Consider the following 27112-nt stretch of genomic DNA (forward strand, 5'->3'; position numbering starts at 1 on the left):
CTCCTGACCTCATGATCCGCCTGCCTCAGCCTCCCAAAGTGCTGGGATTACAGGCGTGAGCCACTGTGCCTGGCCAGAATCCATTATTATTTATTGAGTGCCCTCATAGTGCATAAAACTACCCCTCAGGGCAGTTTCTTTGTGTGTTATGAACTTAAAGAATCACCCCCTATTGTAAAGGGGTCATCCTCTTCTGGGCTCTGCTTGTCTCACTGTTGTCTGGGACCCAGGGGTCTTAGAGAGGGAACACTTGGGAGCAATGTGAGGTCCTCAGGTTGGCCAGTCCTCACTCATACCTTCCAGAGGGACCGGGCCCTCGGGGGTATTCTGGGACCCTTGCCTTCCAGAATCTCCATTCTGAGCACCCCAGCTCCATTTTCTGGCCTGGAAGACACTGAGACAGTATTTATCTTTGGAAAGTGTCTGGTTCTGCAGGCACCTTCCCAAGCTTCTGCATGATCCAGATGGATTTGCTCTGTCCAAAGAACCCTGGCTGCCAGCTTGGTACTCACCTCCCGCTCCAGCTCTCACACCTCTCCTACCCCTGCACCCCCAGCCCCAGATTCCAGCAGAGCTTTGTGAGACCACCTGAACATTCACAAATAAGTTGCCCTCTTTCTAGAACCCTGGGGAAGATTGAGGGCCATGGAGCAGGAGCCTGGAAAGCAGGCTTAGGCAAGACCAGCACTGCCTCCTGTGACATGCCTTCACAGCACAGGCCGAGGCCAGAGAACTACACCAGGGAACAGCTCAGTTCCAGCCCTGAGCCAGGTGCTGTGGGCAAGAAAGACCCGGCCTCCTGCCTTCAAGAGCCTTCTCTTTTCTTGGCATGCAATGGTGGAAAGGCAAGAGAACCAGTAGGGAATAGTTGACTCCTGTGAGCATAGTACTAGGAACTTGCCCCTGTCATTTCTTTCAGTCTCTGCAGAGGCTTTCTAAGTAGAGGAAATAGCTAGGCATCATCCAAAACTCTTCTTTCTACCTCAAATCCCACATCCAATTCACACATCTTCTTGGCTCCCCCTTCAGAGTATACCTACAATCTGAGCACTGTCCCCATGCACTGTCACCCCCATGGGACCCCCATCACTCTCCTGGACACCAGCACTGGCCTCTTGGATCTCTCCATGCCTTATCCTTGCACCTCCGTAACCAATTCTGAATCCAACCTGTTATTTCCCAGCTCAGAACCCTCTCATGGCTTTTCCCATGCTATGATCTCACCCTGGCAGAAAGGATTGAGACTATTTCAACACAGCAAGTGCTCACTGGGTGCTGAATCTCCTCATTAGTTCCATGTCTTCATCCACCTGTGTGGAGCAGCAAATCACTACCTCTCTCTGTCTCACTTCCCCATCTGCAGATGGAGGAGCATATGAGCTGGGCTTTGAAGGATGAGTAGGAGTTCACTAGGCAGAAAAGGAGAGTGACAAGACAGTCTAGGTAGGAGGAACAGCCCATGCAGAGTCAGCATTCTGAAAGCACGTGAGTATTTGGGATGGTTTGACTAGAGCATAGGATGCACGGGTGAGGGACAGTTAGGGCCAGGGAGAAGGGTCAAAGCCTTGAATGTTAGGCGGGTACATTTGAACTTTGTTCTCTTGGAGGAGGAACCATAGAAGGTATATGAGAAGGGAGGTGGTGTGACTGAATTGAATGTGATTTTTGGACATTCCTTAAGGAACACACTGGTGGGAAAGAGAGGCTGGATGTATGCTGAGCACTGACTGTATACGGGGCCTCGGAGGCCTCAGCCTTCAGCAGGTCTGGGTTCCCTTTGGGTGAAACTTATCTGAATCCCCCTGAAGATAGCCACCAACCCTGCAGCGTCTGACCCTGGGGTTTCTCTCGAGTGAATCTTGTCAGGATTTTTTGCGCATTGCTGTCTGGGAGCCAGCTGGGCGGCAGAGCAGTGAGGATACCCTCGAAGGTTGGTCTTGGTGACCCTGAAGCTGAAGCCCAGCCCCAGCTGTTGCTTCCTTTCACTTCTCTTATATGCCCCAGATGCATAGGTCCCTGGCCCGTCCTTTCCTTCAGCAGGAGTTGCTGGCAGGTGCTGCTGGCAGGTGCTCAGTAGTCTCTGGAAGTCAGGGGAACGAGGCACCAGGGGAGTGGAGCCATCTCCCAGCTTCTTCTGGGTAGGAAAGGTCCCTGTTGATCCTCCCTGCCAGCCCTTCCTCCCTCTGTTTTCACAGAGGAGGCAGCAGAGCAGCAATGGGTGACATTCCCCTTTCCTTGTGGGGGGAGACAAAGCTTAACTCTGGCTCCCACACATCCCAGCTGCACGACCTTGAGGCAGTGACCTCACCTCTCCACGCCCCTTCTCTCCTCTGTAAACAGAAGTAGCGTGGTCCCAATGACTCACAGCCTGGCTTGAGTGTTATGGAGCTAAGACCAGGGATGTGCTTTGCAGGGGGCCACGGGACACTGAGGATGCAAGACGTGCAGTGCCCTGGCCGAGGTCACATGCACGGCTAGAAGGAGCAAAGCTTCCAGCCCTGGCATTCAGCACTGCATCCTGCCTCCAGCTAACCTTTTGTCTGTGTCCCCACCAGCCACCAGCCCAGAGCCCGGGCCGGGCCTGGGAGCCCAAGTCCATGGTCACAGGTCACATTGTGCCACATGTGTGTCTCCCCGCTCCCAGGTTACTCATGGGGTCTTCTCTCAGCCTGGACCCCCTACACCCACCCTGTGTGCAGTGCTAAGTCACCATTCTCAGCAGAAGCCAGTGAGCTGCACTTTCCCAGATCCTCATGAGAAGCCGCTGGGGCCCGAGAGACAGTCATCTCATGCTGGCTTTATAATTGAGTACCGAGTTGCTCTGGGATGGGGAAGCAGAGCTTTTGTCCCCTGCTTCTCCTTGCTGTCTGGGGTCACCTCTGTCCCAAGGTCGCCCTGGAGGACAGGCGGGGGCAGACCTGGCCAGATGCCCTCCATCAGGCTGGAGCCGTGCCTTCCTCCTAGGCTCCTCCAGACCCCCTGGGAGCTCGGCACGTATCATTAGACTTTATTAGAATCAAAGAAATGAGTCATATTTGCAAACAAGGCCTGCTCAGCCAATCTTCCCCTGCAGCTGTCGGAAGGAGGAGGCGGTGGAGAAACGCTGCACGGCCCCGTGCTCTGGGCGGACGGGCCCTTTTATAATTGTTGCCTCTGCTAGTCTCCAGGGGAGAGCCATGGCCAATAAATGGCTGGCCTGCAGCCAAAAGGAAACGATTTGGCCCGCTAGGAGGACGTATTTACATCTCTGAGTGCCGGCTGGACGGCAGCAGGGCGGCCGACTCAAAACAGACGTCCAGGCAGTTCTTTTTTGGATCCCACCCTGGAGTGAATCATTACTATTCTTGGACAAGAATGCAGCTTACCTCGGAGTCTCCTCCCTCTGTATGAGACAGACGAGGAAGCTGGGGATGCTGGGGCCCTTGCCAAGGCCAGCACCATGCCCAGCACATGAGGTGGCTGGCCCCAGGGTGGCATCAGAAAAAAGGAACCAGGTCCATGGTTGATTTCTATCTGAGTGATTTCAGGTGCATTCCTGAACTTGTCTCAGCCTCAGTTTCCCCATCAACCAAATGGGTATAATTAATTTACTCAACTAATGTCAGCTGAGCACCTATTAGGTACCAGGCACTGTTCAGTGATCAAGACAGACATAGACCCTGCCTTCTTGGGACTGACATTTTAGTGGGACAGGCAGACATTAAATAGATAGCACATATACAATTATAATATAAAAGCAATAAGTGATGAGAAATAGGCCCAGGGCAGGGGAAGGACAGTGACCAGGGATGTTTTTTACAGAGGGTGGCCAGGAACAGCTGCCCTGGGGATGTGGCCTTTGAACAGAGACCTGAAGGAAAGGAGCGAGGGAGTTTTGGAACAAGTGGCCGAAGGAAGCAGTTAGGTCCAAGGCCTTAAGGCAGGATCGCATTCGACCTGTTCAGGGAGTGTCCCAGATAGCAGCTAGGGTGGCTGAAGGAGGAGGAAGTGATGGTGCAGTCTGGGGGATGAGGGTAGGGCTTGGGTGCCCGCACCCCCAGCCTGCCCAGAACACTTCCCCTTTATACCCGTTCACCTGTGTGTTTACTAATTGGCACCCACTCACTCTTAAAAGTGAGTCTGAATGGCGAGGTCAGAAGGGCCGTGTTGGCCGGGGAGCGGGAGCCCTGGGAGGACGTGGAGCAGAGGAGGGATGTGGCCTGACATAGGTATTGATAGATTCCCTCTGACTTGTTGGGGCAGGAGTAGAGGGAGGAAGATCAATGAAGAGGCTGCTGGAAATCATCCTGGGGGCGTCAGGGGCCTGGACAGGGGCAGAGACAGTGTGCTGGGAGAGCTGTGTTAACACTGTGGGGAGCCTGTGCAGCTTCCTCCTGGGGTGCTTACGAGGCACAGGTGAGTGGCAGTGCACCATGGCGTTCCCTCGGCATGACACTCTACAGTTTACTGAGCACGCCCTCACTGCTGGGTAGGGATTGGCTGGGATCCTGATCGGCTGCTTTCTGGCTGGGAAGACCCTGGAAGTCAGACATGGAAGGGACTGTGGAGGGGCCTGCCTGAGATTCAGCCTGCATGGCTGCCCGAGATGTCTTTGGAAAGAATGTCAGTTGCTCTGGCCCTGAGCCTGTGTCAGGCTGTGTTGTGACAAATCCTGATTGATGAGATACATTGGTTTCAGTCCTAGTACGTTCACATGGCCCGTTGTAAAGCTTTTCAAGAATTTAAAATAACTTTTATAAAGGTGATATGTGCACATTAAAAACATTGAAATAGTGCAAAAATACGTCGCAAAGTGCATCCCCCTCCCCCACACAGGCAGCAACTGCCACCAGCTTCTTGTGTGTCCTGCCAAAAATAGTGTGTGTGTATTCAAGTACAAATGTGTCTCTGTCTCCCTCCCTCTTTACACAGTAGGGAGCATGTCTCATGCACTGTTCTTCACCTTGCTTCTCTTCCTGCATTTTGTCTCCAGGACCGAGCTCCTTAGTAGGACACTGAGAACTTTCCTGTTTTACACCGCTGCATTGTATTCCAGTGTGTGCCTGCTCCACAGTTTACAAGCTCCTCTTGATGGACATTTGAGTCGTTTCCAGTCTTTCACTCTACAGACAGCACTGCTTGAGGGGGGGTACTATGTCTCTGGCCACCCATGCAGGTGTAACTATAGGAGGTAATCCTAGGAATGGAATTGCCTGATCAAAGCAAACGTCCCTGGATGGCACCATGAGGTCCTACAAAGGGACTACCACCAGCAATGGAGAAGGAGGCGGAGGACTCATTTTCTTTGTTGTAGACTCCATAGCTGGTCGGCTGCCCCGAACAAGTCAGTGTGGCAGCCTCCCATCAGTATTGGGCACCACTGGTTTGACCAGCATGGTGGTAGGAGAAGGGCAGATGCTGTTAGATGAGCTGGCTGCAGGCTGGGTATGGTCAGAATCAGGGCTCTGGAGTATTAAGCTTCTCAGCCAGCTTGCCCTGAAGAATCAAAGGAAAGGCTGTCTTGTGACTGGGGCATCTTATCAGCATATAAAGCCCTTGTCCTTGGGATGTCCAGGGTCTGGTGGGCAAGACAGACATTTCCCCAGCGTGGGACAGGACAGCGGAAGACAGACAGGGGCTCTACAGTGAGTCTTCCAGAACCTCAGGGAGGCTTCCTTTGAGACTGAGGATAGTGCACCTGGTGGGCCTGGGAGATGGTGGAAAGGTGCTCTTCCTCCTCTCCTGGTGCTGCCCATTCACAAGGAAGTCTTGGGCCACTGCCCAGCCTGCCCTGGCTTTCACTGAAGGTGCTGAGCCCTGCAGAATGAGGAAAGGCTTTTTGTTTTAAAGCCGTGGCAGGCGCCAGATCCACATGCTTGGCAGGGCCCCAGCTGGGATGCGGTTGGCCGCCAGCCTGCCCTATAGAGATGCCCCCTGCCCCAAGGTGCCAGGTGATCCCAGCATATAGCAGAGGAGTGAAGAGATTGTTAAATCAGCATATAGCAGAGGACTGAAGAGATTGTTAAAATTTAGGCTCTGTTTTCTCTTAAAACCAGACCAACAGTGTAGTGGAGTAGAGAGAGCACTGGTTTTGGAGTCAGACAGGTGTGGGCTTGGGGTGGCAGCTCTGTGTCACCTGCTGGCTCTGTGACCATGGGCAAGTGGACCCTCCAAGCCTTCATTTTCCCCATCTGTAAAATGGGGTGAATGGCCTCTACTCCTGGGATCAGATGAGATAAACTGAAAAGGCCTTGGAAAGCAGGTGGTTGCTGGTAGTTTTTATTTCGTCCATCAGCATTATCATGTTGACATCCCTGGTGCCAGGGGGAGCCCACTGATGTCGCTGTGACCAGCAAGAAGAGGGCAAAGAAAAGCTGTCCTGTCTTATGGCTGTTAGTGGGAGTATTTCACGGATTGGTCCTACAGTGACATGTGAACTTGCTGTCCTCCCAGTTGAGTCCATTCATTCACTCATTCACTCAGCAGGTCTTTATTGCGGTCCTCCAGTGGGCCAGATGCTGTTCTAGGTGCTGGGAACACAGCAGTAAACTAAAGAAAGGCCTTGCTTGAATGCCAGTTGAGAAGGGAATCTTGGATTTATTCAAAGTCCTTATGTTGAAGCTTCTCTAAAAAAAATAAAATGAAAATGATAAAGGGCCTAGCCTGGTGTGTGTTCTGAGAACCAGAGCCCTGACTGTGGGGGTAATCCCACGGACTGGCTGAAAGCTTGGGATGTTCCAGAATGCTTCCCCAAGAACATCCTGGCCAGGAGCTGTTATTCTCATTTTACAAATGGGGAAACTGAGGCACAGAGTCACACTTCACTCCCTGCCCCTCCTGCATGGGAGTGTGACCTTCAGACAGGGAGCTGACTCCCATTAGAAGGAAACTCAGCTTCTTCCAGGGGTTCGCAAACACCCTGGAGCATGCAGACCCTGTCTCTTGTGGCCAGCAGCCTGTGGTGGACAGGTAACCTGGGAGGCCCAGTGGGCAGGGCCGATGTCCCTGTGCTCAGTGTGGCTGTCCTCGATCACTGTTGCAGCAGTCAGAGCTCTGGGACCATGGGTGCCACTTCTGGGCATCAAGTTTCATGGCCTGGGCTGTCAGTACCCTGCATCGCCCTGGCCTGCTTTCAGATGCTGTCATCCATAAGAATGTCTGGGAGTAGGTACTTGTGTGCTTGTTTAGCAGGGCAGCAGGAATCAGCTCGGACTGGTGGGAAGCTTAAGTCTGGACTCCAAAGACCCATGCTCTGCCGTGTCATCCTGGGCAGGGTTGGTGACTGTCCCGTGCCAATTATCCTTAAAACCGTTTACCTGCCTCTCTCTGAGACCCTCAAAACCCTGGCAGGGCAGGGGAGGAAACCAGCATTGCTTAGGTGCCGGCTGTGTGCCTGAAACTTCCCTGGGCATCTGAACACCACAGTTAACATCTGCAAAGGTTTATCGAGTGCTAGCTGCATCCCAGACCCTGAATTTAGGACCTTGTGTGACTTACATTTTAGTGAGAGATCCAGGTTACACAGGGATGAATAAAATAATAAGGGACAATATTGGGGGAGGGCAACACTTTATAGACGAGGAGCCAGAGGTCTGGGAAAGTTGGCTAACTTCGTTCTGTCAGTGATAGAATGAACAGTAGAGCTGAGAATTGAACCTAGTGTTTGGCCCACGGTTGGCACTGAAGAAGGTTCTGCTGAAGTCCCAGCAGAAAATCAGTGCCCATTACACAGATGAGGAAACTGAGGCTCAGGGGTTCCTTAACTTGCCTGAGGCCAGACTAAGTTGAACCTGGGTTTGCCTGAATCTGGAGTCTGAGTCTATCCTTTTCTTTTCTTTCCAACAACTCTGTCTCAAGACAAATGGGGATTCCTGGGTTTGGAAAGGTGAGGTGACTTATGTAAATGCAGCGCCTCGGGTGGGATTTGACCCCCAGCCTGTTAGTGTCTGGGCCTTGGCGCTCTCTACTCCAGGGCCAGGCCCCTCACTGACTCCTGGCTCTGTGTTTGCTTCAAGGCGCAACGTGCTGAGCTTGTCCCCTGGAATCGACCACCCAGGCTCTCTGAAATGGGACCTCGCTCTCTGCCTTCTTTTAGTCTGGCTAGTGTGTTTCTTCTGCATCTGGAAGGGCGTCAGGTCCACTGGGAAGGTAAGTTGGACTTCTGTCCGTCCCCTGCCTCCTGGAGAGCTGTGCCAGGCTGGCCCTCTCCCCCACTTCCTGCCTGCAATTAGCCACGCCCCAGGAGGGAGGTGGCCAGTGGTGGTGTGCTGATAAGCCCGCCCTCTGGAAAAAAGTAAAACTCAGGTTTGTTGTAGCGTTTGTCCATTTCATGGTGTCAGTGCTCCCACCATGTTTGCTTTCAAGCTGTCAACAGTTTAATGACCAGCTCACAGAATTCCTGAATATTGAAGAGTCAGGCTCTCAGGAGCCTGCACGAGCTAGCCCCATCCACCACAGCTTTCTCATCTCAAGGTATTGGCAGTCAGTGCAGATGGTAGCAGATAACTAATGTTGGACTTCTAATAAATAGGTTAGCTGGTAACAGGAGGTTAGCCAGCAACCGTGGTAAGAGCCATTAGCCACAGCATGGACCCTCGCTTTGCAGAGGGGGCCACAAGCATTCCCATCAGCATTGCAGGGAGCTTCGTGGGCCTGCCCCAAACCTACGAACTCCAAGGCTGCGTTGTAACATTATCCCCAGATAATCCAAGTGCACTTTATGGGTTGAGAGGCACTGGCTTAGATTTTAGCTGCTAAATCAGATTAACTGAGTTATAACTAACATTTCAGCCGGCACCTCCAATGGTTAGTTGTTCAGGAAAGTGTTAGCTGATAATTAAATCATCCACTCATGGCCAGGGTGTTAGCTGTTAAAACCAAAGTATTATTCATAACTGGAGTGTTTGCTGCTGATTAATATGTCACATAGTGACTAGGATGTTAGTGATTAACAAATGTAAAATGTTAGCTTGTAATTTTAAGGTTTTAGGTATAACTGATACATTAGCAATAGTGAAAATGTTAACCAATAACTGAAATGTTACCTGTTACTAATTAGAGCCGAACTGTTCCCTGAAAACCTAGACACGGGCTGTTGTCATGGCTTTGCTGATGCCAAAGGCTGGTGCAGGGGTATGTTGTGATCACAGGTGTGAGCCTGAACCCAGGGCCCTAAGCTATAAAGAACAAAGGCGTTTGCTCATCTGCCTTTAGATAGTGCCCTGTCAACGCTTTCCCCAGTGACTCACATCCCAAAAGAGGGAACGTCTCTTTAAGATCAAAAAACCCCCAAAAGTCAAAGGAGTGTCTTAAGGTAGCATTCCAGATGGAGCTGTGGGCAGTGACCTTAGCTGCCCCAGCCACACAGTGCAATTGAGGGTTGAGGAATGTGTCTCCCTGGATAAAGAGCCCCCAAAGAGGCAAAATCATGGATTTGTAGAGATCCAAGTAATAATTCCAGTCACTTACCCTGCAAGACCTGGGACTCCAGGGTTGCAAGAGGTAGAATGGGGGTGATCCTGTGCACCCCCCTCCAACACACACAGTGCCCTCTGCTTGTTTCTTGGGGCAGAACCACCCTGCCATCCTGAAGCCAAGGGTGGAAGGGAAGCAGTCCAGGCCTTGGACACCTGCCCATGCACACCAGTGAGCACAGTCCTGCCCGGAACAGGCGGGAGCAGGGGACATGGGTAACTCCTGCACCTCCTTGGAGAGCACCCTCACTGTGCTACCCCAGTTCTCTGTCTTACAAGCACACCATTTTATTCCTTTCTTTAAACAATGAGAAAACTCAGGCTTAGGGAGGTCAAGTGACTTGTCCAGGGTCACTTCCTCCTCTCTGAGCCTCAGTTTCCTCCTCTATAAAATAGGTGATAGTAGGGTTAAGATGAGGTGTGTTAAACACCTGGCACAATGCTTGGCACAGATGGTTCTGTAAATGCTAATTCTCTTCTTTTTTTTTTTTTTGTAATTTGAGGCGGGGTCTGGCTCTGTTGCCCAGGCTGAAATGCAGTGACTTGATCTCAGCTCACTTTCTGGGCTCACACCATCCTCAAACCATCCTCCCACCTCAGCCTCCTGAGTAGCTGAGACCACAGGCGCACGCCACCATGCTCTTCTTCACTCTGCCTCAGTTTCCCCACACAGAAGTGAGAAAGTTTCCGTGGAGCACTGGTCCTGAGCAGTGCTGGAGACATCATCACTTACTTACGCACTAGTATTTTTTGAGCCTCTACTGTGTGCCAGGTGCTTTGTAGAAACAGGGCTGGGGGACATGCAGTGGTTCACAAAACAGACAAAAATTCCTGTGCTCCAGGAGCTGATGGCCTGGCAGGAAGAGTCAGGTTGTAACAAAACGAACGGGAAAAATGTATAGGAGTCAAATGGGGATGCGAGCTATGGGAAAAAGTCAAGCAGAGAAGGAGAATGGGGAGTGTTGGGAGCAATTCTGAATAGGGTGGCCAGGCAAGGCCTACCAAGAAGGTGACTCTAGGCAAAGATGTGAAGGAAGTGAAGGGTTGAGCCAGGTGAGTATGTGGAGGGGAAAATCTCCAGGTAGAAGTGACAGCCTGTGGTGCAAAGGCCCTGAGGTGTGTTTGACCCAGACCCTTGGGGAGTACCCAGTCTGATGGAGGAGGCTGATGTCCACCAGGGACAGTGAGCAACTTTTGAGACATAATGCAGAACACAGGAGAATAGTGTCAAAGCCAGAGAGAGGGTGCCAGGCTGCAGCTGTGGCCGAGCAAAGACGTGACCCTTCCAGGGGTCCTCCCATCTCACCCTTAGCAACAACCTCCTTCGTGGGGTGGCTGTAGGCCTCCCAGGGGTGGGCGTGATTCCCAGAACAATAGCAGAGCCTGGGCCAGGCCAGAGAAGCCAAGACAAACACAGTCAGGCTCTGTGAACTTCCTCAGGCCCCATGGCTGAGAGGCTGCCTGCTCGCTGGCCATGGCTTCCAGCCCTGGCCACAGACCAGGTTTGTGGCTGACGTGGGGGCTGGGCCCACAGGCAGCAGATGGACCTCATCCTGCCAAGGCCCTGCTCTCGTGTCTAGTCCAGCAAGGAGGAGTTGGAGGGTAACGGAGGGAGAGCCCCAGCCTGAGAGGCTCAGGATCTGAGTTCAAGTCACTTTGCCTCTCTAGGTTGCAGTTTCCTTTTTTGTAATTTTCACTATTCCAGGAGTTTGAAACTAGGCTGCCATTAATCCATTCAACAAATAGTGATAACGGTGGCGAAAGCGCAGTAGCCTGTGAGTGCCGGGCAGCATTCTCAGTGTTGCTAGGTAGCTCATTGAATCCTCCTCATGGTTTGGAGTATGTGCAGTTATTAGTCCCATTTTACAGATGGGGAAATTCAGGTTCAGGGAGGCTCATTACCTTGCCCAGCATCACACAGCTTGTCAGTGGCTGTGCTGGGATTTGGACCCAGGCAGCCCCACTCCCGACCTGGGTGCCCCACACTCTTCCACCTCCTGTGCCCACCCCCGTGCCAACCTGAGGATGCAGTAAGTAGGGCATGTGGCAGGCATGTCCCTGATGTCACAGAGTGGGGTCTGGGAAGGGGGCAGAGATCCAGACACTCACACAGGAAGTGCAAGCCCAGCAGACGCACAGGGGAGGAGGCCCCGGAGTGAGCATGGACGTTCACTGAGGCTGGGGCTCTTCGCTGTTGGCCTCCGGAGCAGCTCTTTTTGCCTGGTTAAAAACAAAGCAGGGGGTAGTCAGAGCCAGGTCCTTTTAGCTCTGGATCCCCCAAACTGCATGACTTTGGACAAGGCCCTTTCACTTTCTCAGCCTCACCTTCCCCTTATGTGAAATGAGTTAGTGAAGCCCCTCACCAACAGCCAGGGCGCTGAGGATCCTTGGGGCCTGCCTAGGATCTCTGGGATCAATGGCGAGCCCTGCTGCCCAGGCCCTTACCTCCCAAAGGATGCCTGGCTCCCCCTGCTGCTGCTGCTGCCCAGACACTTACCTCCCAAAGGATGCTCGGCTCCCCCTGCTGCTCAGCCACCCTCTTTTCTACTGCCCAGAGGGGATGGAGAAAAGTTGTCCTTGTGAGTTTCCTGGACAGTTGGGCCACAGGGCTTTTGGGTCTAGGGCTCAGAGGAGCCACGGAGGTTCACCAGCAAGAGTGGAAAAATACCACGTCCCACAGCAAGGCCTGCTGGGCCACCACCAGAGGCCCCTGGCAGCGGCTAGCACCAGCCTGTCCCTTGGGGATCCCGGGGAAGCCATGGAAAAGTTGAAAGCATGGCTCTCAGAGGCTTGTCCTCGGAGCAGCAGATTCTGCAAAGTAAGGGTGGCTTTCAAACCTGCTACTGTAAACCAAAACCCATCTGAGACGGGGGCTCGATCAGCTTAGAGGTTTGTTTTGCCAAGGTTGAAGATGTGCTCAGGAAAGAGACATGAGCCACAGTAGGATCTGTGGCCTGCACTTTTTCCAAAGAGAGTTTTGAGAACCTCAGTACATAAAGGGGAGGCCCAGCACAGTAGCTCACACCTGTAATCCCAGCACTTGGGGGAGCCGAGGAGGGCAGATTGCTTAAGTTCAGGAGTCCAAGACCAACCTGGTCAACATGGCAAAACCCTGTTTCTACTAAAAAATACAAAAATTAGCTGGGCGTGGTGGCGCGTACCTGTAGTCCCAGCTACTCAGGAGGCTGAGGTAGGAGGATCTCTTAGGCCAGGGAAGTTGAGACTGCAGTGAGCTGTGATTGCACCATTGCACTCTAACATGGGCGACAGAGACCTTGTCTAAAAAAAAAAAATGTAAGGGGAAACAGCAGGAGGGGACAGAGGAACAGGTAATTCAGGTAATTATGCACGACGTCTCTCAGCAAATCTGCATTTTCCATAGGGTAGAGAACACACACATTTTCCATAGGGTAGAGAACACACACATTTTCCATAGGGTAGAGAACACACACATTTTCCATAGGGTAGAGAACACACACATTTTCCATAGGGTAGAGAACACACACATTTTCCATAGGGTAGAGAACACACACATTTTCCATAGGGTAGAGAACACACACATTTTCCATAGGGTAGAGAACACACACATTTTCCATAGGGTAGGGTGTACACACGGTGGAGGAAGGAGGCACATGCCTAGATGTGTTGGCTCATTTCTTGTCTCTTTGTCCGGCACCTGTGAAGATGAGCTGTGAGTTTACATTGTCAGGGTGAGGGAGGCCGCCTGGGGAGATATGTGGCCTGTATCTCACAACTCTCTGCTGAAGAACAGAAAGCAGGCCGGTTTTGTGCGTGTGTGTGACTCAGCTCCCAAGCTTAACTTTTTCCTTCTGCGTAGTGAGTTTGGGGTCCTGAGATTTTATTTTCCCTTCACACGGCTGAGGTGGCGTGACCAGGATTTGGGGAGGAACAATGACACACATCCCAAAGGTGTGGGGACCTGACACCAGCTGGCCTGGATCCATCCCCCATCCACCACCAGTAACTGTGATTCTAGGCAGGTGCCCCCACCTCTCTGGGCAGTCTCCTCATCTAGAAAATGCAGGTGAGGCTGATGCCTGGCTCTTCTCAGTTGTCTGAGGATGAAATGAGTTAAAACTCATGAAGCTCTTAGCTGAGTGCCCCGCACAAAATCCGCACTGCGTAAGTGCTTGTTAAATAAACTAACTACGTGAAAACAAAGAAAGCCACCTCCACACCCCTGTCCCTGACACAAAGCCCTCTGGTCACAGACCGGTTGCTTGGCCCAGTGGAGGCCTGGCTGGCTTTGAAGTGGCCGCCCTCTGGAGACCCCTGTGGGGCTGCTGTCAGCAGCTATTGTTCGCCAGCCCGGGTGTGGCCCACAAAGGGCCCCAGAGGTGGGAACTGGTCGGGGCGCCTGGCCGCCTGGCCGCCTGTCCTCAGGAAGGGAGAGGCAGGTTGGTTTTCTTTTTTCACTTCTTTCCCCCCTTCTGTGGCTTCCTGATGTGCCCCCGCCCTCCACGTCTGCCTTCCCATCCTCGGGAAATCATGTAGGCTCCTGGCCTCAAGGAGAAGAGATGACAGATGACGGTGGCTGGAGAAACTGAGGCCTGGAGGAACAAAGGACGCCCGGGGGCAGAGGCAGCAGTAGGGCCCACCCTGTCAGTGCTGGAGAGCCATCCTGACAGTGCCGGCCAAGGAGGCTTCTTGAATGCTCACCGCAGGCCAGGGACCATCGAGCAAGGTCAGCGTTCCCTTATCCTCAGTGGACAGATGGGGAAGCTGAGGCCCAGATCACCAGCAAGGGGTGGCAGAGGCAGCGTGCAACCCCTGGTAGAGGTGGCTCCCCAGCTGACCCGCAGCCTCTCTACCCCTCGACCTAGAGTGGCAGAGTGGGAGGCAACCTCAGAGCTCCTACAGTCCCAGCCCTTTACTTCCAGGTGGGGAAACAGAGTCTAGAGCGGATAGCGGCTTCCTGGAGGTCTCATGGCAAGCCAGCCTCTAAGCTTGGATTCAGACCTGAGGGCCTCCCTACTGGCTGCCCTCTGGTCTTGGGGAGAATCAGTAAACTGCCAGTTGTGGGAGGCTTTTTGCTGGTCTGCTATGTGTGGGCTGTGGGGCAGGTCCCCATTCTGCTGCTTAAGGCCACATGACCCTGGGCAAGTGATGGACTCCCTCTGGGCCTCAGTTTTATTGTTGCAAAATGGAGATAGTAATAAAACTTACCTCAGAGGGTTAGGGCACGGGCCAGTGAAAATAGACGTCACAGCATTTGGAACAGTGCTAGGCACACAGTAAGTGCTCAATAAACTCTGCCTAGGGGTTGTTGGGCTGAGGGCAGCTGAGCTAAGCAGGCCCTGAAAGCTTCCTTTTTGCCCTTTTCCCAAGCCCCTTTCTCATTGTTTCTACTCAAAGGGATCATGGGCACAAGAATTTGCTCTGTCGAGGGTCATGGTGCCAGCTAGGTGAGGTTTGGGGCTGTGTCACTATCGGTCAGTGTCTGTTACATACTTGGGCCCCAGCAGTGCCCTGGCACTGCATCCCCAACTCCCTGGGCACATTTGTCCTGTTCTCTTCATCTCAATTTCCTCTCCTGTAAAATGGGTGCATTGACTATGCAGTGGTTCCTCCAAGGTCCCCTGATCCCCAGATGCGGCCCAGGGCTCTGCCAACCAGTCTCAATGTTTCAGGGTGGCCACCATGAACTTTCTGCATGTCGAAGTAAAACACTTCATGCCTTTCTGCACAGAGGTTAGCCCTCCACAGGCTCTGGGTTCAAATCCCGGACTCCGTTGATGCCCTGGGCAAGTCCTTAAAGCCCACCAAGCCTCAGTTTCTCCACTGTAAACCACCGTCCTGGGGGGCATGGTGAGGATGAAGTGGGCTTGTGCCTGGGACGTTCCTACTCAGCCAGTGCCCTGCCTGAAACACTAGGATCGAACTGTCCATTCAGCCAGGCACCTTCGAACTCCTCCCAGGCATAATCTCTGTCTGGAAACTCCTTGTGTTGAATAAGATGGGAAAATCCATCCATGAGAACTGAAGCCTCAAACAGCGCTTGCAGGACAAGAGGAGAGAAGGTCTTTGGGAGGAGATGGCCACATCATTTCTAGTCCCCACCTCACACCTGATGTTGGCCTGTCTGGAACATGCAGTGTGACCCAGGGAAGGCCATGGGTCTCCCAGAGGCCCGGTGAAGGGGGGAGCCTTTCCTATTCCCAGTTAAGGGCCTTTGAGAGGCCTCATTTTCTTCCCTGAAGGTCTCGTCCTTCCAGCAAAATCGGTGTCAACAACATGCCCTCTTTCTGGAGCACCTATGAGTGGCAGTGTTACAAGCATCATCCTATTGAATCCTCAGCTCACCCTTTGTTGGGGGGCTTCTATTACTCTTATCTGAATTCTACTCATGAGGAAACAGGTCCAGAGAGGTTAAGCAATGTGCCTAAGATCACACAGCAAATGAGGGGACAGAGCTGGGATTTGAACCCTTGCTTATCCGATCCTTAACCATAGGAATCATACCAACATTGTAGTTAGCTGTTAACTAATATGACCTGCATGCAATGGGCACATGCCATGGTTGGCAACCACTGGGCTTAGGCTTCTACACATGCACTTGATAGCTTACTCTCTGATTTTGCTTTTTCCACCTCTACGCCCTGGAATGTCAGTTCCACGAAGGCAGGGATTTGTTTTCTGTCTTATCCACCACTGTATTTTGTGCTTAGATGGTGCCTGGGACAAACTATTTATAGGATGTTTTTCATTTAATCTCAGTAAATCTGTGAGGTGGGCTGGCGCTGTGGCTCACGCCTATAATCCCAGCACTTTGGGAGGCTAAGGCAGGTGGATCATTTGAGGCCAGGAGTTTGAGACCAGCCTGGCCAACCTGGTGAAACCCCATCTCTACTAAAAATACAAGAATTAGCTGGGCATGGTGGTGGGCGCCTATAATCCCAGCTACTCGAGAGGCTGAGCCAGGAGAATCACTTGAACCCAGGAGGCGGAGGTTGCAGTGAGCCGAGATCGTGCCATTGCACTCCAGCCTGGGTGACAGCGAGGCTCCGTCTCAAATTAAAAAAAAAAAAAAAAAAATCTGTGAGGTAGGTACCTGTATATACCCAGATTACAGATGAGGCAGCTGAGGCCCAGAGTGGTTAAGCAATGTGCCAAAGGCTGCACAGCAAGTAAGACAGCAAACCTGGCTCCAGAACCCCTGGTCCTGACCAGTGCTCCCCTCTGCCTCTCTGAGAGGATGCTCAGACTTAGCAGCAGCAAGTGATGCCCATGGCCTCCTGAATCCCTCTCGCCCTTGCAGGTCGTCTACTTCACAGCCACTTTCCCATTCGCCATGCTTCTGGTGCTGCTGGTCCGAGGGCTGACGCTGCCGGGCGCGGGCGCAGGCATCAAGTTCTATCTGTATCCTGACATCACCCGCCTTGAGGACCCACAGGTACTGCGGGGCTGGGACACACCATCCTTCCTCCCATCCAGGGCTGGGCCGGCACAGGACAGGGCAGGATATAGAGGCCACTGGCAGCACATCTTCCTTGGTTCTTCAGTGCACAGGTCTAGCTGGGCCACCGCCCCATGGTACTTTTCCACCGGGCCTGTGGCGGTTGTGCCTGTCCACGGTGCTGATGGACCTTTCTAGCTGTGTGCATCTCTTTTCATGTCAAGGACGTCTGAGGCTGGCCACTCAGAGAGGCTGCTTTAGACCCTGCACCAAGTAAGGGGCAGAAATCTTCTGATGAGCAAGTCTCCCGCTCGGACCCAGCTTCTGCCCACTGCAGCCACAAGGGCTGCTGCATCCTGGGGATGGGAGAGTCGGGGACTGGAGAGCTGCGGGCTTCCTTGGCTGAGGGTGGAATTCAGAGTTAATGGCCTTGGAGGGTCCAGGGGCAGATACCGAAAGCACACCTTCTGGCACTCAGCCTTGTGATCTTGGGGAGGTGGAGAAAGCCATGGGAGATTTTCTGGGTTTGTTTGAGGACCTGAATCCCCAGGGCCTTCCGGTTGCTTCCCAAGGGCCTGTGCTCTCCTTCCCCACCACCCTTCCCCCTGGACAGGACACAATTGGGAGAGGGGTTGGCCAGCCTCGGAGGACAGCTGGGAAAGAGCTGCTTAGTGAAGATTCTGGAGAGCAGCTTTGCCTGCGTAGTTCCTTGGGACCTCCTTCCGCATTCTAACTTGGCGGTCTGCAAACAGTAACAACAATGGTGGTGACAGCAGCCTTGACTTACGGGCTTGCCATGTAACTGGCACTGGGCTGAATCGCCACTCTTTGAACCTGGGAAATAGCTCTATGGGGTAGGGCAAAGGAGCCCATTTTATAGATGTGAAAACTATCTATAAACTGCAGGAGTGATATTTACTTGCCCACTGTCATTCCAGGGTTGGAATCCAGATCCATCTGCTTCTGAAGCCTCTTAACCCTGATGCTAGGTCGCTGGGAGGTGGGGTGTTTGATTTCTGGGGCTCCTTGCAGCTCAGTACTGCCTTGAAAGGCACCTTGGATTCGAGCATAAATGTTCCATTTGCATGTGCAAGGTCCCATCCCCAGGCCATCGCCAGGTGGACATAACCCTCGCTGCCTCCTCCAGGAAGCCAGCTCTAACAGCCCTCCTCTCTTTCCTTGCCACCTCCCTCCCTCTCATAGGTGTGGATTGACGCTGGGACTCAGATATTCTTCTCTTACGCCATCTGCCTGGGGGCTATGACCTCGCTGGGGAGCTACAACAAGTACAAGTATAACTCGTACAGGCAAGTGTTGCGCCGGCGGGCCTGGTGGACTTTAGAAATGATGATGATGATGTTTAAAGAAAAAGAGAAGTAGGGAGCGTGGCTTCCTTGTGTTGTGAATTAACTTGCTCCCTGACATATGTGTAACTTAGGGACTGTATGCTGCTGGGATGCCTGAACAGTGGTACCAGTTTTGTGTCTGGCTTCGCAATTTTTTCCATCCTGGGCTTCATGGCACAAGAGCAAGGGGTGGACATTGCTGATGTGGCTGAGTCAGGTACGGTGGTATCGGTGGCAGTGGTGGTGGGCACTGCCACCTAGTGTGTAAGCCAAGTACTGCAGGCATGAAGCCAGACCCCAGGGGGCTTTGAGGGGGGACGAGCCTGGTTTCTAAAATGGACCCCCCCCCCCCCCCGCCACCAAGATGTCCCCCAAATATCAAAGAGTACAAAAGCCAAATTTTAAACATTTTTATTGCAATTTGGCCCGAGGGGTGGCAAAAGCATGGGGGGTGGTTAAGTTGGGGAATTTTTAGCTACCTTAGTGTGGTCTTCCCCGCCCCCCCCGTCCTTCCCCAGCAAACTCCTGGTTTCCACAACAGAAACCACTTTCCTAACTCAGGCCCAAGTCAGCCACCAATCGGCATTCCATCACCACCTTCTCAGCCTTGGTTTCTGTATTTTGCACTTTGCTCCCAGCGTGCTCCCTCTAAGCAGACGCATTCATCCATCCCACCGATTTCTCGTGAATGAGTCCCCACTCTGTGTCAGGCACCACCGTAGGCACTGGGTGCAGTGTGTGGGGGGAGGGGGTAGATGAGGGGACGACCTACTGGGACGGTGGCAGATCCAACTGGGGGTGGGTTGTAAGCACAGTGTCACCCCTTGGGGTGTGGGCCCTGTTGACCAGGCACTCTTCCTCGGGCTACCTGGAGTCACAGGCATGGAGGATGCCAGTGGCTTAGAATCATGGACTCTGCACAGACGGGGACCTTAGGAATCTGGGATCCCAGAGTTCCAGCAAGGTGCTTCTGGAACCTGAGAATCATGGGGCCTTCAGTTGCTAGAATCTGCAGTCTCTCAGGTGCCTCGATTCTGGGACTTGGCCATGGCTGCTTGAGGTCCTGGGTCTGTAGCTTTCATTGCAGTGGCTTGGGTTATGGGATTCCCTCAGGCTCCCAGGATCCTCAAAGTCCACCTTTCCGACCTCTCCACCCTTCCCCAGCCCTGCACAGTTTACTTGGAGGGTGGTCATCAGTTGGTTTTGTTATTTTACATGCTGAGCCCCCAGCCCCACCCCGTCCATGTCCTAATTTCATACAACCTCCTTGGGGCTACCTGGAGGTGGCAAGGTCGTGGGCTGAGGCTCCTTCCAAGCCGAAGGGAGAGCGTGGGGGTTATTAACTTCAGGGACCACCATAGACTAGGGCCAGACACAGCCGGAGGCCCTGCCATTCCACTGCCCTTGACCTCCTGTGCCATCTGTATTTGGAACATGAGGCGATGTCCCAGTCCCTGAGTCCTAGAGCCCTAGCACTGGAGGGTCAGAAGGTGCCTCAGCATCGCGTGTCCAGATGTTCCCTTCTCAGATGAGGAGACCAGCAACCTGAGAGCAAGGGCTTTGCCTGGGATAGGTGGGGCTACAACAGGGCTTTCTGAACATCCTGTCCACTATTTCTCCACTTGTCACATGCTGGACAGGCCTTCTGACACAAGGGTGTCCACCTCCTGCCACCCAGCCCACCCTGGACACATGCAACAACCTCTGGCCCTTCCAGTGTGAGAATTTGGCCCTTGTGACCTCCCAGAGCCCCTGGCCCCTCCTCACTGTCTTCTTTGCTTGGCAGAGATGCACACTGCCCAGCCCCATCCTGAGACCCCTGACAACACTGCAGGACCCCCTTGGCAAATCCACATGTCACCCCCACACACCTCTCCACTGTCCCTGCTTCCAAAGTGGACCCTCAGATGTACTGTTTCCTCCACCCAGCCCAAAGAGCCCCCAAAAGCAGGCCAGAGACTGAGGACACAGAATGTAACTCCAGAAGTCCCCACGCCCCTTAGGGAGTTTGGCAGTTAGAGTGGTGAGAGGGAGCCAGGGATGATTTATACCTCCTCTGTAGATGGCTTGCTTTCAGCTGAGGGCTTGCAAACCAATCGCAATTGAGTGGGAATCTCCAGGAGTATGGAGTGAATTTGGCAATGGGAGATACAGATAGATACATACAATGTACCTTCCTCCATGGACAACAAAGTATTTTCATAGACACATATATTGTCAATCTCAGTTGTTTTTTCCTCCCGTCCACTTCAAACACCTTGTCATTTATTCCCCACGGTGATGTCTGAACAGCCGGCACATCAAGGGTGATTATTTCTCTAATAAGCTTTTAACAAGCACCATATTGAGTGAAGTGCATTTGAACAAGATAATTATTTAGCCTAACAGAGTGCAAACAAGACGTGGCATGGCACATTGTCTGCTAGCAGAGAGGCATCCAGAGGTTCTCGGAGTGGCTGGATTATGTCTCCTGGACTTCTCTCTCTTGAGTTCACCATGCACTTTTAGAGAAAGACGCTCAGACCCTCTCCCAGAGGCTCGCTTGAGAAAGGCAAAACTAAAATACAGAAACGAGCGAATTGAGAATCTTCACAACGTCCCTGGTGGGTTGGGGGTTGTGGGGGCCCATTTTGCATCTGTCTTGCAGCTGGCTGGACTCGATTCCTCATTCAGTGTGGACCAGTCAGGGCCAACGCTGACGTTCTGTAGGGACCAGCGGGGCCCCGGTCTGGGTGGAAACGCCGCGGCTTTTGACTCCAACTTCAACTTTGATTCAAAAGTCATCTCACCGGGTCCTGGGGTCCATATTTTTCTGAACCTGGCCCTGGTTCTTTTGGGCATGTTCTGAGCAGTTTGGGGCTTGGTAACCCCCGCTCCTGGTGGGGGTCTCCAGCATCTCAGTGACCAACCACTCTGTCGCTGCCCAAGGATATATTTTGGTCAGGTTTTCTCTGGATTGTAAAAGGACACACCCTTCCCTGCCACACTGGGGGTGTTAACACCGTATAATGTGGTTTCTGGTTCCAATTTATTGTAAAGTTGGGTTTTGCTTTTTGTTTTTCATTCTTGAGCCATTCGTCTGGTTTCTAATCCCTGCTGAACAGCTCCTGCTCTGGCCCTTTTTGTTTCCTGCTTCTTGACTTTTTTTTTTTTTTTTAGTTGTAGGTTTTACTTTCTTTTGCTGCCCTCGCTTCTCAGACCCACAGGTCTCAGTGAACAACTAAATTCTTTCCGTTGGCATCCGCTTTCAGGCAGGCTGGAGACAGGAGGAGACATTTCTCTCTGTCTCCGGAATGTCTCTCATCAGAGACATCCCCTGAGCTGACAGAGCTCCCATCTCCCCAGCTCTCCCTCAGGTTCTATCCAAGTCCCCTCTTTTGAAACCCAGAGCCCTTTTCCAGTGACATGGTGTCTACCTCTGAGAATCTAAACACAGGAAGGCTCCTTGTGAGTCATTTCTGGCCCCCCCCTCACTTTTCAGGTGGGGAAACTGAGGCCCTGAGAGGGTATGGGGTGATTCAAAAAAGAAATTGGAAGAGGATGACTTGGATGCAGGCCTCAGGGCTTGCAGGCCTGGGACCTTGCCCCTGCACCCATGTTCCCTCAGCTTTGGGCCCTGGTTGGCCCAACCTTGACCTCGTGGGCTTGGCTCTGACCTTGCCAGGGAGAGCCCCACAAATGCACCCCTGAAGAGACAGGCCTCCTGTTGGGCATGGTTTTGTATTGGTTTTTCTTTCCACTCCTATGGTGTTTTAGCCATTAACTCAAAAATAGAAACCTTCCCTTTGCAAAGGAGACTGGGCGGTCAGGTCACCACCACGCTCCCCCGCCTCCTTCCAGCAAAGGCTGTCCACTTGATGGCTTTGCTTTGGGGTGGGAGGATCCTCCCTTTCCTTTGTCTCTGCAGACCGAGCCCTGGGCTCAGTCTGCATCCTACCCCAAATAACCACGCCCCGATGGATGCTGGTGTGTGAGGAGGCCACATGTGCTGTGTAGGAGACAGATGCTAAAACCGGGCCCCTCCTGAGCCCCAGCGTGTCCCACCCAAAAGCGAGACAGGCCTGGTCTCTTTCCCCAGGCCAGAGTTCAGACCTGGCTCCCTGCTGTATTTGGGTCTGAGTGTCTTTGTGTGAGCCCATGGTTGCCAGTGGCTTGGTGGCTGATGTCTCCTCCCCTGTGCCCCTCCCCGTTTTCTTTCCTTTCTAGGTCCTGGCCTGGCCTTCATTGCCTACCCAAAAGCTGTGACAATGATGCCGCTGCCCACGTTTTGGTCCATTCTTTTTTTTATTATGCTTCTCTTGCTTGGACTGGATAGCCAGGTGCGTATAAGGCATGGCCCTGGGGCGACTGCCCCTGTGGGGAACCTGACTCTGGGAAAGCCTCCTTATTCCACCTGGGAGGTGGTCAACCCCCTTCCCCCCTCCAGTCAGACTTCCAGTGCTTCAGCTGTGAGGGTTCCTCCAGGACACCAGGAATAGAAAAAGCTCTGGGTCCCCAGAAAGTGCATTTGAACAAGATAATTATTTAGCCTAATGGAGTGCAAACAAGACATGGCATGGCACATTGTCTGCTAGCAGAGAAGCATCCAGAGGTTCTCAGAGTGGGTGGGTTATGACAGGGACAACCAGGGTTTGTGGTTACAGTCAAGCCACAAATGACGAATTGGAGATCATGACTCAATAAGTCATGATGTGCTCCAGTGGAGCGTCGGCGGGGCACAGGAGGACATGGCAGATGGGCGATTCGGAGAAGGGACCCACATTTCTGTGTGAGCTGATCATTGTCTGGGCCATCGTAATCAGTTGCAAGTGCCCAGGAGAAGCCTACGCCACACTCAGGATTCTGTGCTCCCTGGAGCGTGCGAGGGGCTGGGCATTGGCTCCCTCCCGTGCTTTATACACTGCACAGGCCGGGAGCCTCGCTCAAACCCACCCTGACCTCTGGCTGTCCTGGCTTCTCCCCTCCCAAGGCAGGACTCTTGTCTCCACTGAGGTTCTTTCCTGCACTTCTAAACCTCTCATCCCACCCCTTCAGGGCTCAGGCCTCCGCTAGAAGGTGACTCATGGCCAGGGAATGCCAGTGAGAGCCGATGAGTGGCTGCATCTGGCTGTAGAGTAGCCAGTGCCTAGTGTGGGGTAGTCAGCAGTGCTCGGAGGACAATTCACTTGAGTTCCTGGGCCCCTTTCCCTGGAAATAGGTGTATTTTTGACAGGGTCTTGTTGAAACAACAGTTCAGAGCACAGGCATGACTCCAGGAGTAGGGATTTATGGCGTGTGGGACAGGCTGGTTGTGTGCCCAGCCCAGCATGAGTCCCTCAGGCAGCGCCACGCAGGTGGGCCACTGAGAAGCAGGTAGGATGTAGACTGTGTAGTCTGGGTCTGAAGGTCTGAATGCCTCTTGGGAAGCCTTTGAGCAACTGAGACCCCCTGAGAGGTTGGAGCTTGCAGCCAGGGCGGGAGAGCCCCTTGTCCCCCTCCCCGCGGGCCAAAGTCTTTAGAGTCATTGTCCCAAGTGGGTCCCCAGAACCTGGTAGGGGAAAAGTCTCTGAAGGTCAAGCAGAGGAGGGTGAGTCCAGAGAGAGGAGGCGGCCAGCCAGCAAGGTCAAGAGCAGAGCACGGGATTTGGCAGAGAAGGGGGCAGGATTAGCAGAGAAGACAGAACGAAAACATCAGGGAGACGGAAAACAAAATACTTCTGCAGTTGTTGATAGACTTGAGCTGAATAAACAAGCAGGAGGACTCCATTAATCATTCCTAGTTAATGAGTTTGGCCTTCAGAGGCCCCAAGCAAATGGCTTTTATAACTTCTTCCAGAGCTCTAAGTGAAAGAAAAAAACAAAAACAGAGGTTAATAAAAGACAAGGTATGACATCTTCATGGGCCCAAAATAGGCCACTTGGGCTTTGGAAACGGCTCCCTGAGCAGGTGGAGGTGGTCACTCATTAGATTTTCTCCCCAGGAAGTGGGGCCTGGTGGAGGACACCCATCTCTCAGGGAGGCCCCGTGTCAGTGGCACACGGAGAGAATCTGGTGGGCTCTCACAGCCACTCCTCCTACTTTGCAGAGCGAGGAGCTCAAGGCTCAGAGCAGTTAGATGACCTGCCAGGGACAAGGGTAGAAATCGAACCTAAGTCACTGGTCTCCCAGGCCCCATGTCCCAGGGAACCAGGATGGGAATCTGATGGCACAGGTGGGGCTTCCTCTTTTGCATCTCTGCTTTGTGAGCTTGGGGAAATGGGGAAGGTTTTGCAGATGCCAGCAGTGTGCCTCACCCACTGCCAGCACTGTGACAGGATCAGAGCCCTCTGCCGTAAGAGGTGTTCCCTGGGTGCCGGTCCTCATGGCAGGCTTCTGTGTGCGCGTGTGTTTGGGGTGATACACGTTTACCATCTAAACCAGGTTTAAGTGTACAGTTCAGTGGCATTAGTACCTTCAGACATTGCGCGGCCATCACCACCATCCGTCTCCAGAACTTTTTCCTCTTCCCAAATGGAACCTCTGTCCCCATTCAACACTGACTCCTAACTCCCCAGTTTGCCCTCCTGCCGGCCCTGCACCTGGCTTTTTGTACATGAACTCCTTAAGCTGTAGCGTTGCGATGCCTGGGTACTATTTTTTACCCTTCTTATAGCTGAGGAAACTGAGACTTAGAGAGACCAAGAACTTAGCCAAGGCTCCACACAGCTAGTTAAGGGCTTGATGCCAGGTCTGCCTGTCTGCAGAAACCGTCTCTTACCTGCTAGTTTGTCCCAATTGGCCTTCCCCTTGAATTCCCCCAAAATAACTTCCTCCTGTTGGAAGTATGGAGATCTACAGCCAAGAGGCAGAGGCCTCCCGCTGATGTTATTGTGTCCTGGGCAAGGGAGCAGGGGGTGTCACCCTGACTCATCAGGGGTTCCTACCATTGGCGGGAACAGTCCGTCTGGCCTAAGAGCCATCATACTGCTGTGCCTTTCTTGGTGAGACAGGGTAGAGGAGTCAGCCTTGTGGAGGCAGATGCCTGTTGCCATCCAGGCTACCCAAGAGGGACACGGTTTTTTGTTTGTTTTGAGACGGAGCCTTGCTCTGTCGCCCAGGTTAGAGTGCAGTGGCGCAGCCTTGGCTCACTGCAACCTCTGCCTCCTGGGTTCAAGTGATTCTCCTGCCTCAGCCTCCCAAGTGGCTGGGATTACAGGCATGTGCCACCATACCTGGCTAATTTTTTTTTTTTTTTTTTGTAGAAACAGGGTTTTGTCATGTTGGCCAGGCTGGTCTCAAACTCCTGACCTCAGTTGATCTGCCTGCCTTGGCCTCCCAAAGTGCTGGGATTACAGACGTGAGCCACTGCACCCAGCCGGGACATGGTTTTTTTAACAAATTATGAGAGGAGATGAGAGTTGGAACCCACTCCTCCTGCACCCAAAGAGCTCGCCCAGCCCGCTGACATGGGTTCACAGTTATCTCCCACTTGCAGATTTACTCTAATAATTTCAAATCTTTCTCAACATCTCTGCCAAGTGGGCAAGATCCTCCCATTTCACGGAGAGGCAAGTGAGGCTCGGAGAAGCCAATCACACAGCTGTTAAGCGAGGGAGGGCTGAAGAGGCTGGTGGAGAAGGGCAGTGTTCTCCGGAAGCGCCAGGAACTGGGAAATGGGGGTTTGTGCTGGTCTTGGCCCTGATTCACAGCGACACTGACCTTCCTGTCTTTAATTTCCCCATCTCAAAAAAGGAAAGAACCTTTGTTTTTAGCTCCTTTTGAAGCTTAAGTGTTTGAGCTGCAGGTTTGCTATAATTCAGTGGCAATTTAGGTTCAAAACCCCTTTGGCAGACACATGAGTCAGAGGTCAAAAAAGCAGCCTCTTCTCTTGGATCCCTCTTGAGAGCCTCCTGCTCATCTTTTCCCTTATTCCTGGTGGCAGTCTCATCTCTCCAGCCCTTGTCAGCACGTGAAAGGGATTTCTCGTTTGTGTTCCTTCCCTGGATTTTCCTGCAATGCATCCCAAAGGAGGAAGGGGTTAGATTTCTCTGGTAGGAATGCTGGGGAAACGTCCTTCCCAAAAGCCTCGTTCAGATGAAAGGACATCTGGGTCCAGGTTGAATAAGCTCTTCAACTTTTGAAGGAATCATATAGGCCTTGGAGGGTGTGTTGGTTGGCAGGGAAGTTTGGGTGTAGCCATCCAAATTTAAAGTGCTGCTGTGTGCTCTTTAACCCCAAAGCTTCTCTTTTAAGACTGTGCTACATGCACAGATGCCTGCACACAGGAGGAGAGGAAGAGCTGAGTCTGGAGACCATCAGCTGGGCATTAGATCAATGGCGATGCCTACCCACAGGGTGGAGTTTTATCAATTAAAAAATGAGGCAGCTTTCTGTGTAATGATGTGGAACAACCCCCAAGATAAATGGTTAGGCACGAGATGGAAAGGTTTAGAAAGACAGAGAATTCCCCTGAAATGTTACCTACAGAGGGGCCTTTGCCAACCAGCTTCTTTTCCTTTGGGAGCCCAGGGATGGGTTCCTGGAGTCCCAGGCAGCAGGTGGTTACACAGCGTGTGTACACACATGCAAAGTCCTCTCATGGGCTTGTGATCCCCAAAGGATTGAAAGCCACTGTGTGAATCTGACCTGAACTGCCTGCCATTCCACTGATGGGGAAACTGAGGCTCAGACTTCCCCTGACCTGCCAAGCAAGTTGGTGCTAAGGTCCACCCATTCATCACATTTGCTGAGCAGCCAATGTGTCTGGCAGGGCTCGGCATTCGAGGCCCAAAAGTGAATGTGATACCACCCTTATCTTCCACGAGGATGGAGATCAGTGAGGGAGGTTGTCATGGCAACACATACATGCCCCTGAATGTGCCAGGACAGAGGGTCAGCATTGGCTTCAGAGGCGCAGTTGTTCTCAAGCTCAGCTTTGG

General features: G+C 52.7%; 1 protein-coding gene across 3 annotated transcripts in view; it reads left to right on the top strand.

Moving 5' to 3' along the window:
• Positions 1–27112, top strand: part of SLC6A6 (solute carrier family 6 member 6) — an 87843-nt gene that overhangs the window by 48238 nt on the left and 12493 nt on the right. For all 3 annotated transcript variants that reach the window (XM_031009224.3, XM_055381073.2, XM_019024308.4), the window contains 5 exons: positions 7995–8127; positions 16732–16866; positions 18073–18176; positions 18308–18432; positions 22422–22534. In XM_031009224.3, coding sequence (XP_030865084.1) covers positions 7995–8127; positions 16732–16866; positions 18073–18176; positions 18308–18432; positions 22422–22534 — 610 coding nt within the window. The remainder of the gene's footprint in view (positions 1–7994; positions 8128–16731; positions 16867–18072; positions 18177–18307; positions 18433–22421; positions 22535–27112) is intronic.

This window comes from Gorilla gorilla, chromosome 2 (assembly GCF_029281585.2).
Source record: "Gorilla gorilla gorilla isolate KB3781 chromosome 2, NHGRI_mGorGor1-v2.1_pri, whole genome shotgun sequence".
Classification (NCBI taxonomy): domain Eukaryota; kingdom Metazoa; phylum Chordata; class Mammalia; order Primates; family Hominidae; genus Gorilla; species Gorilla gorilla.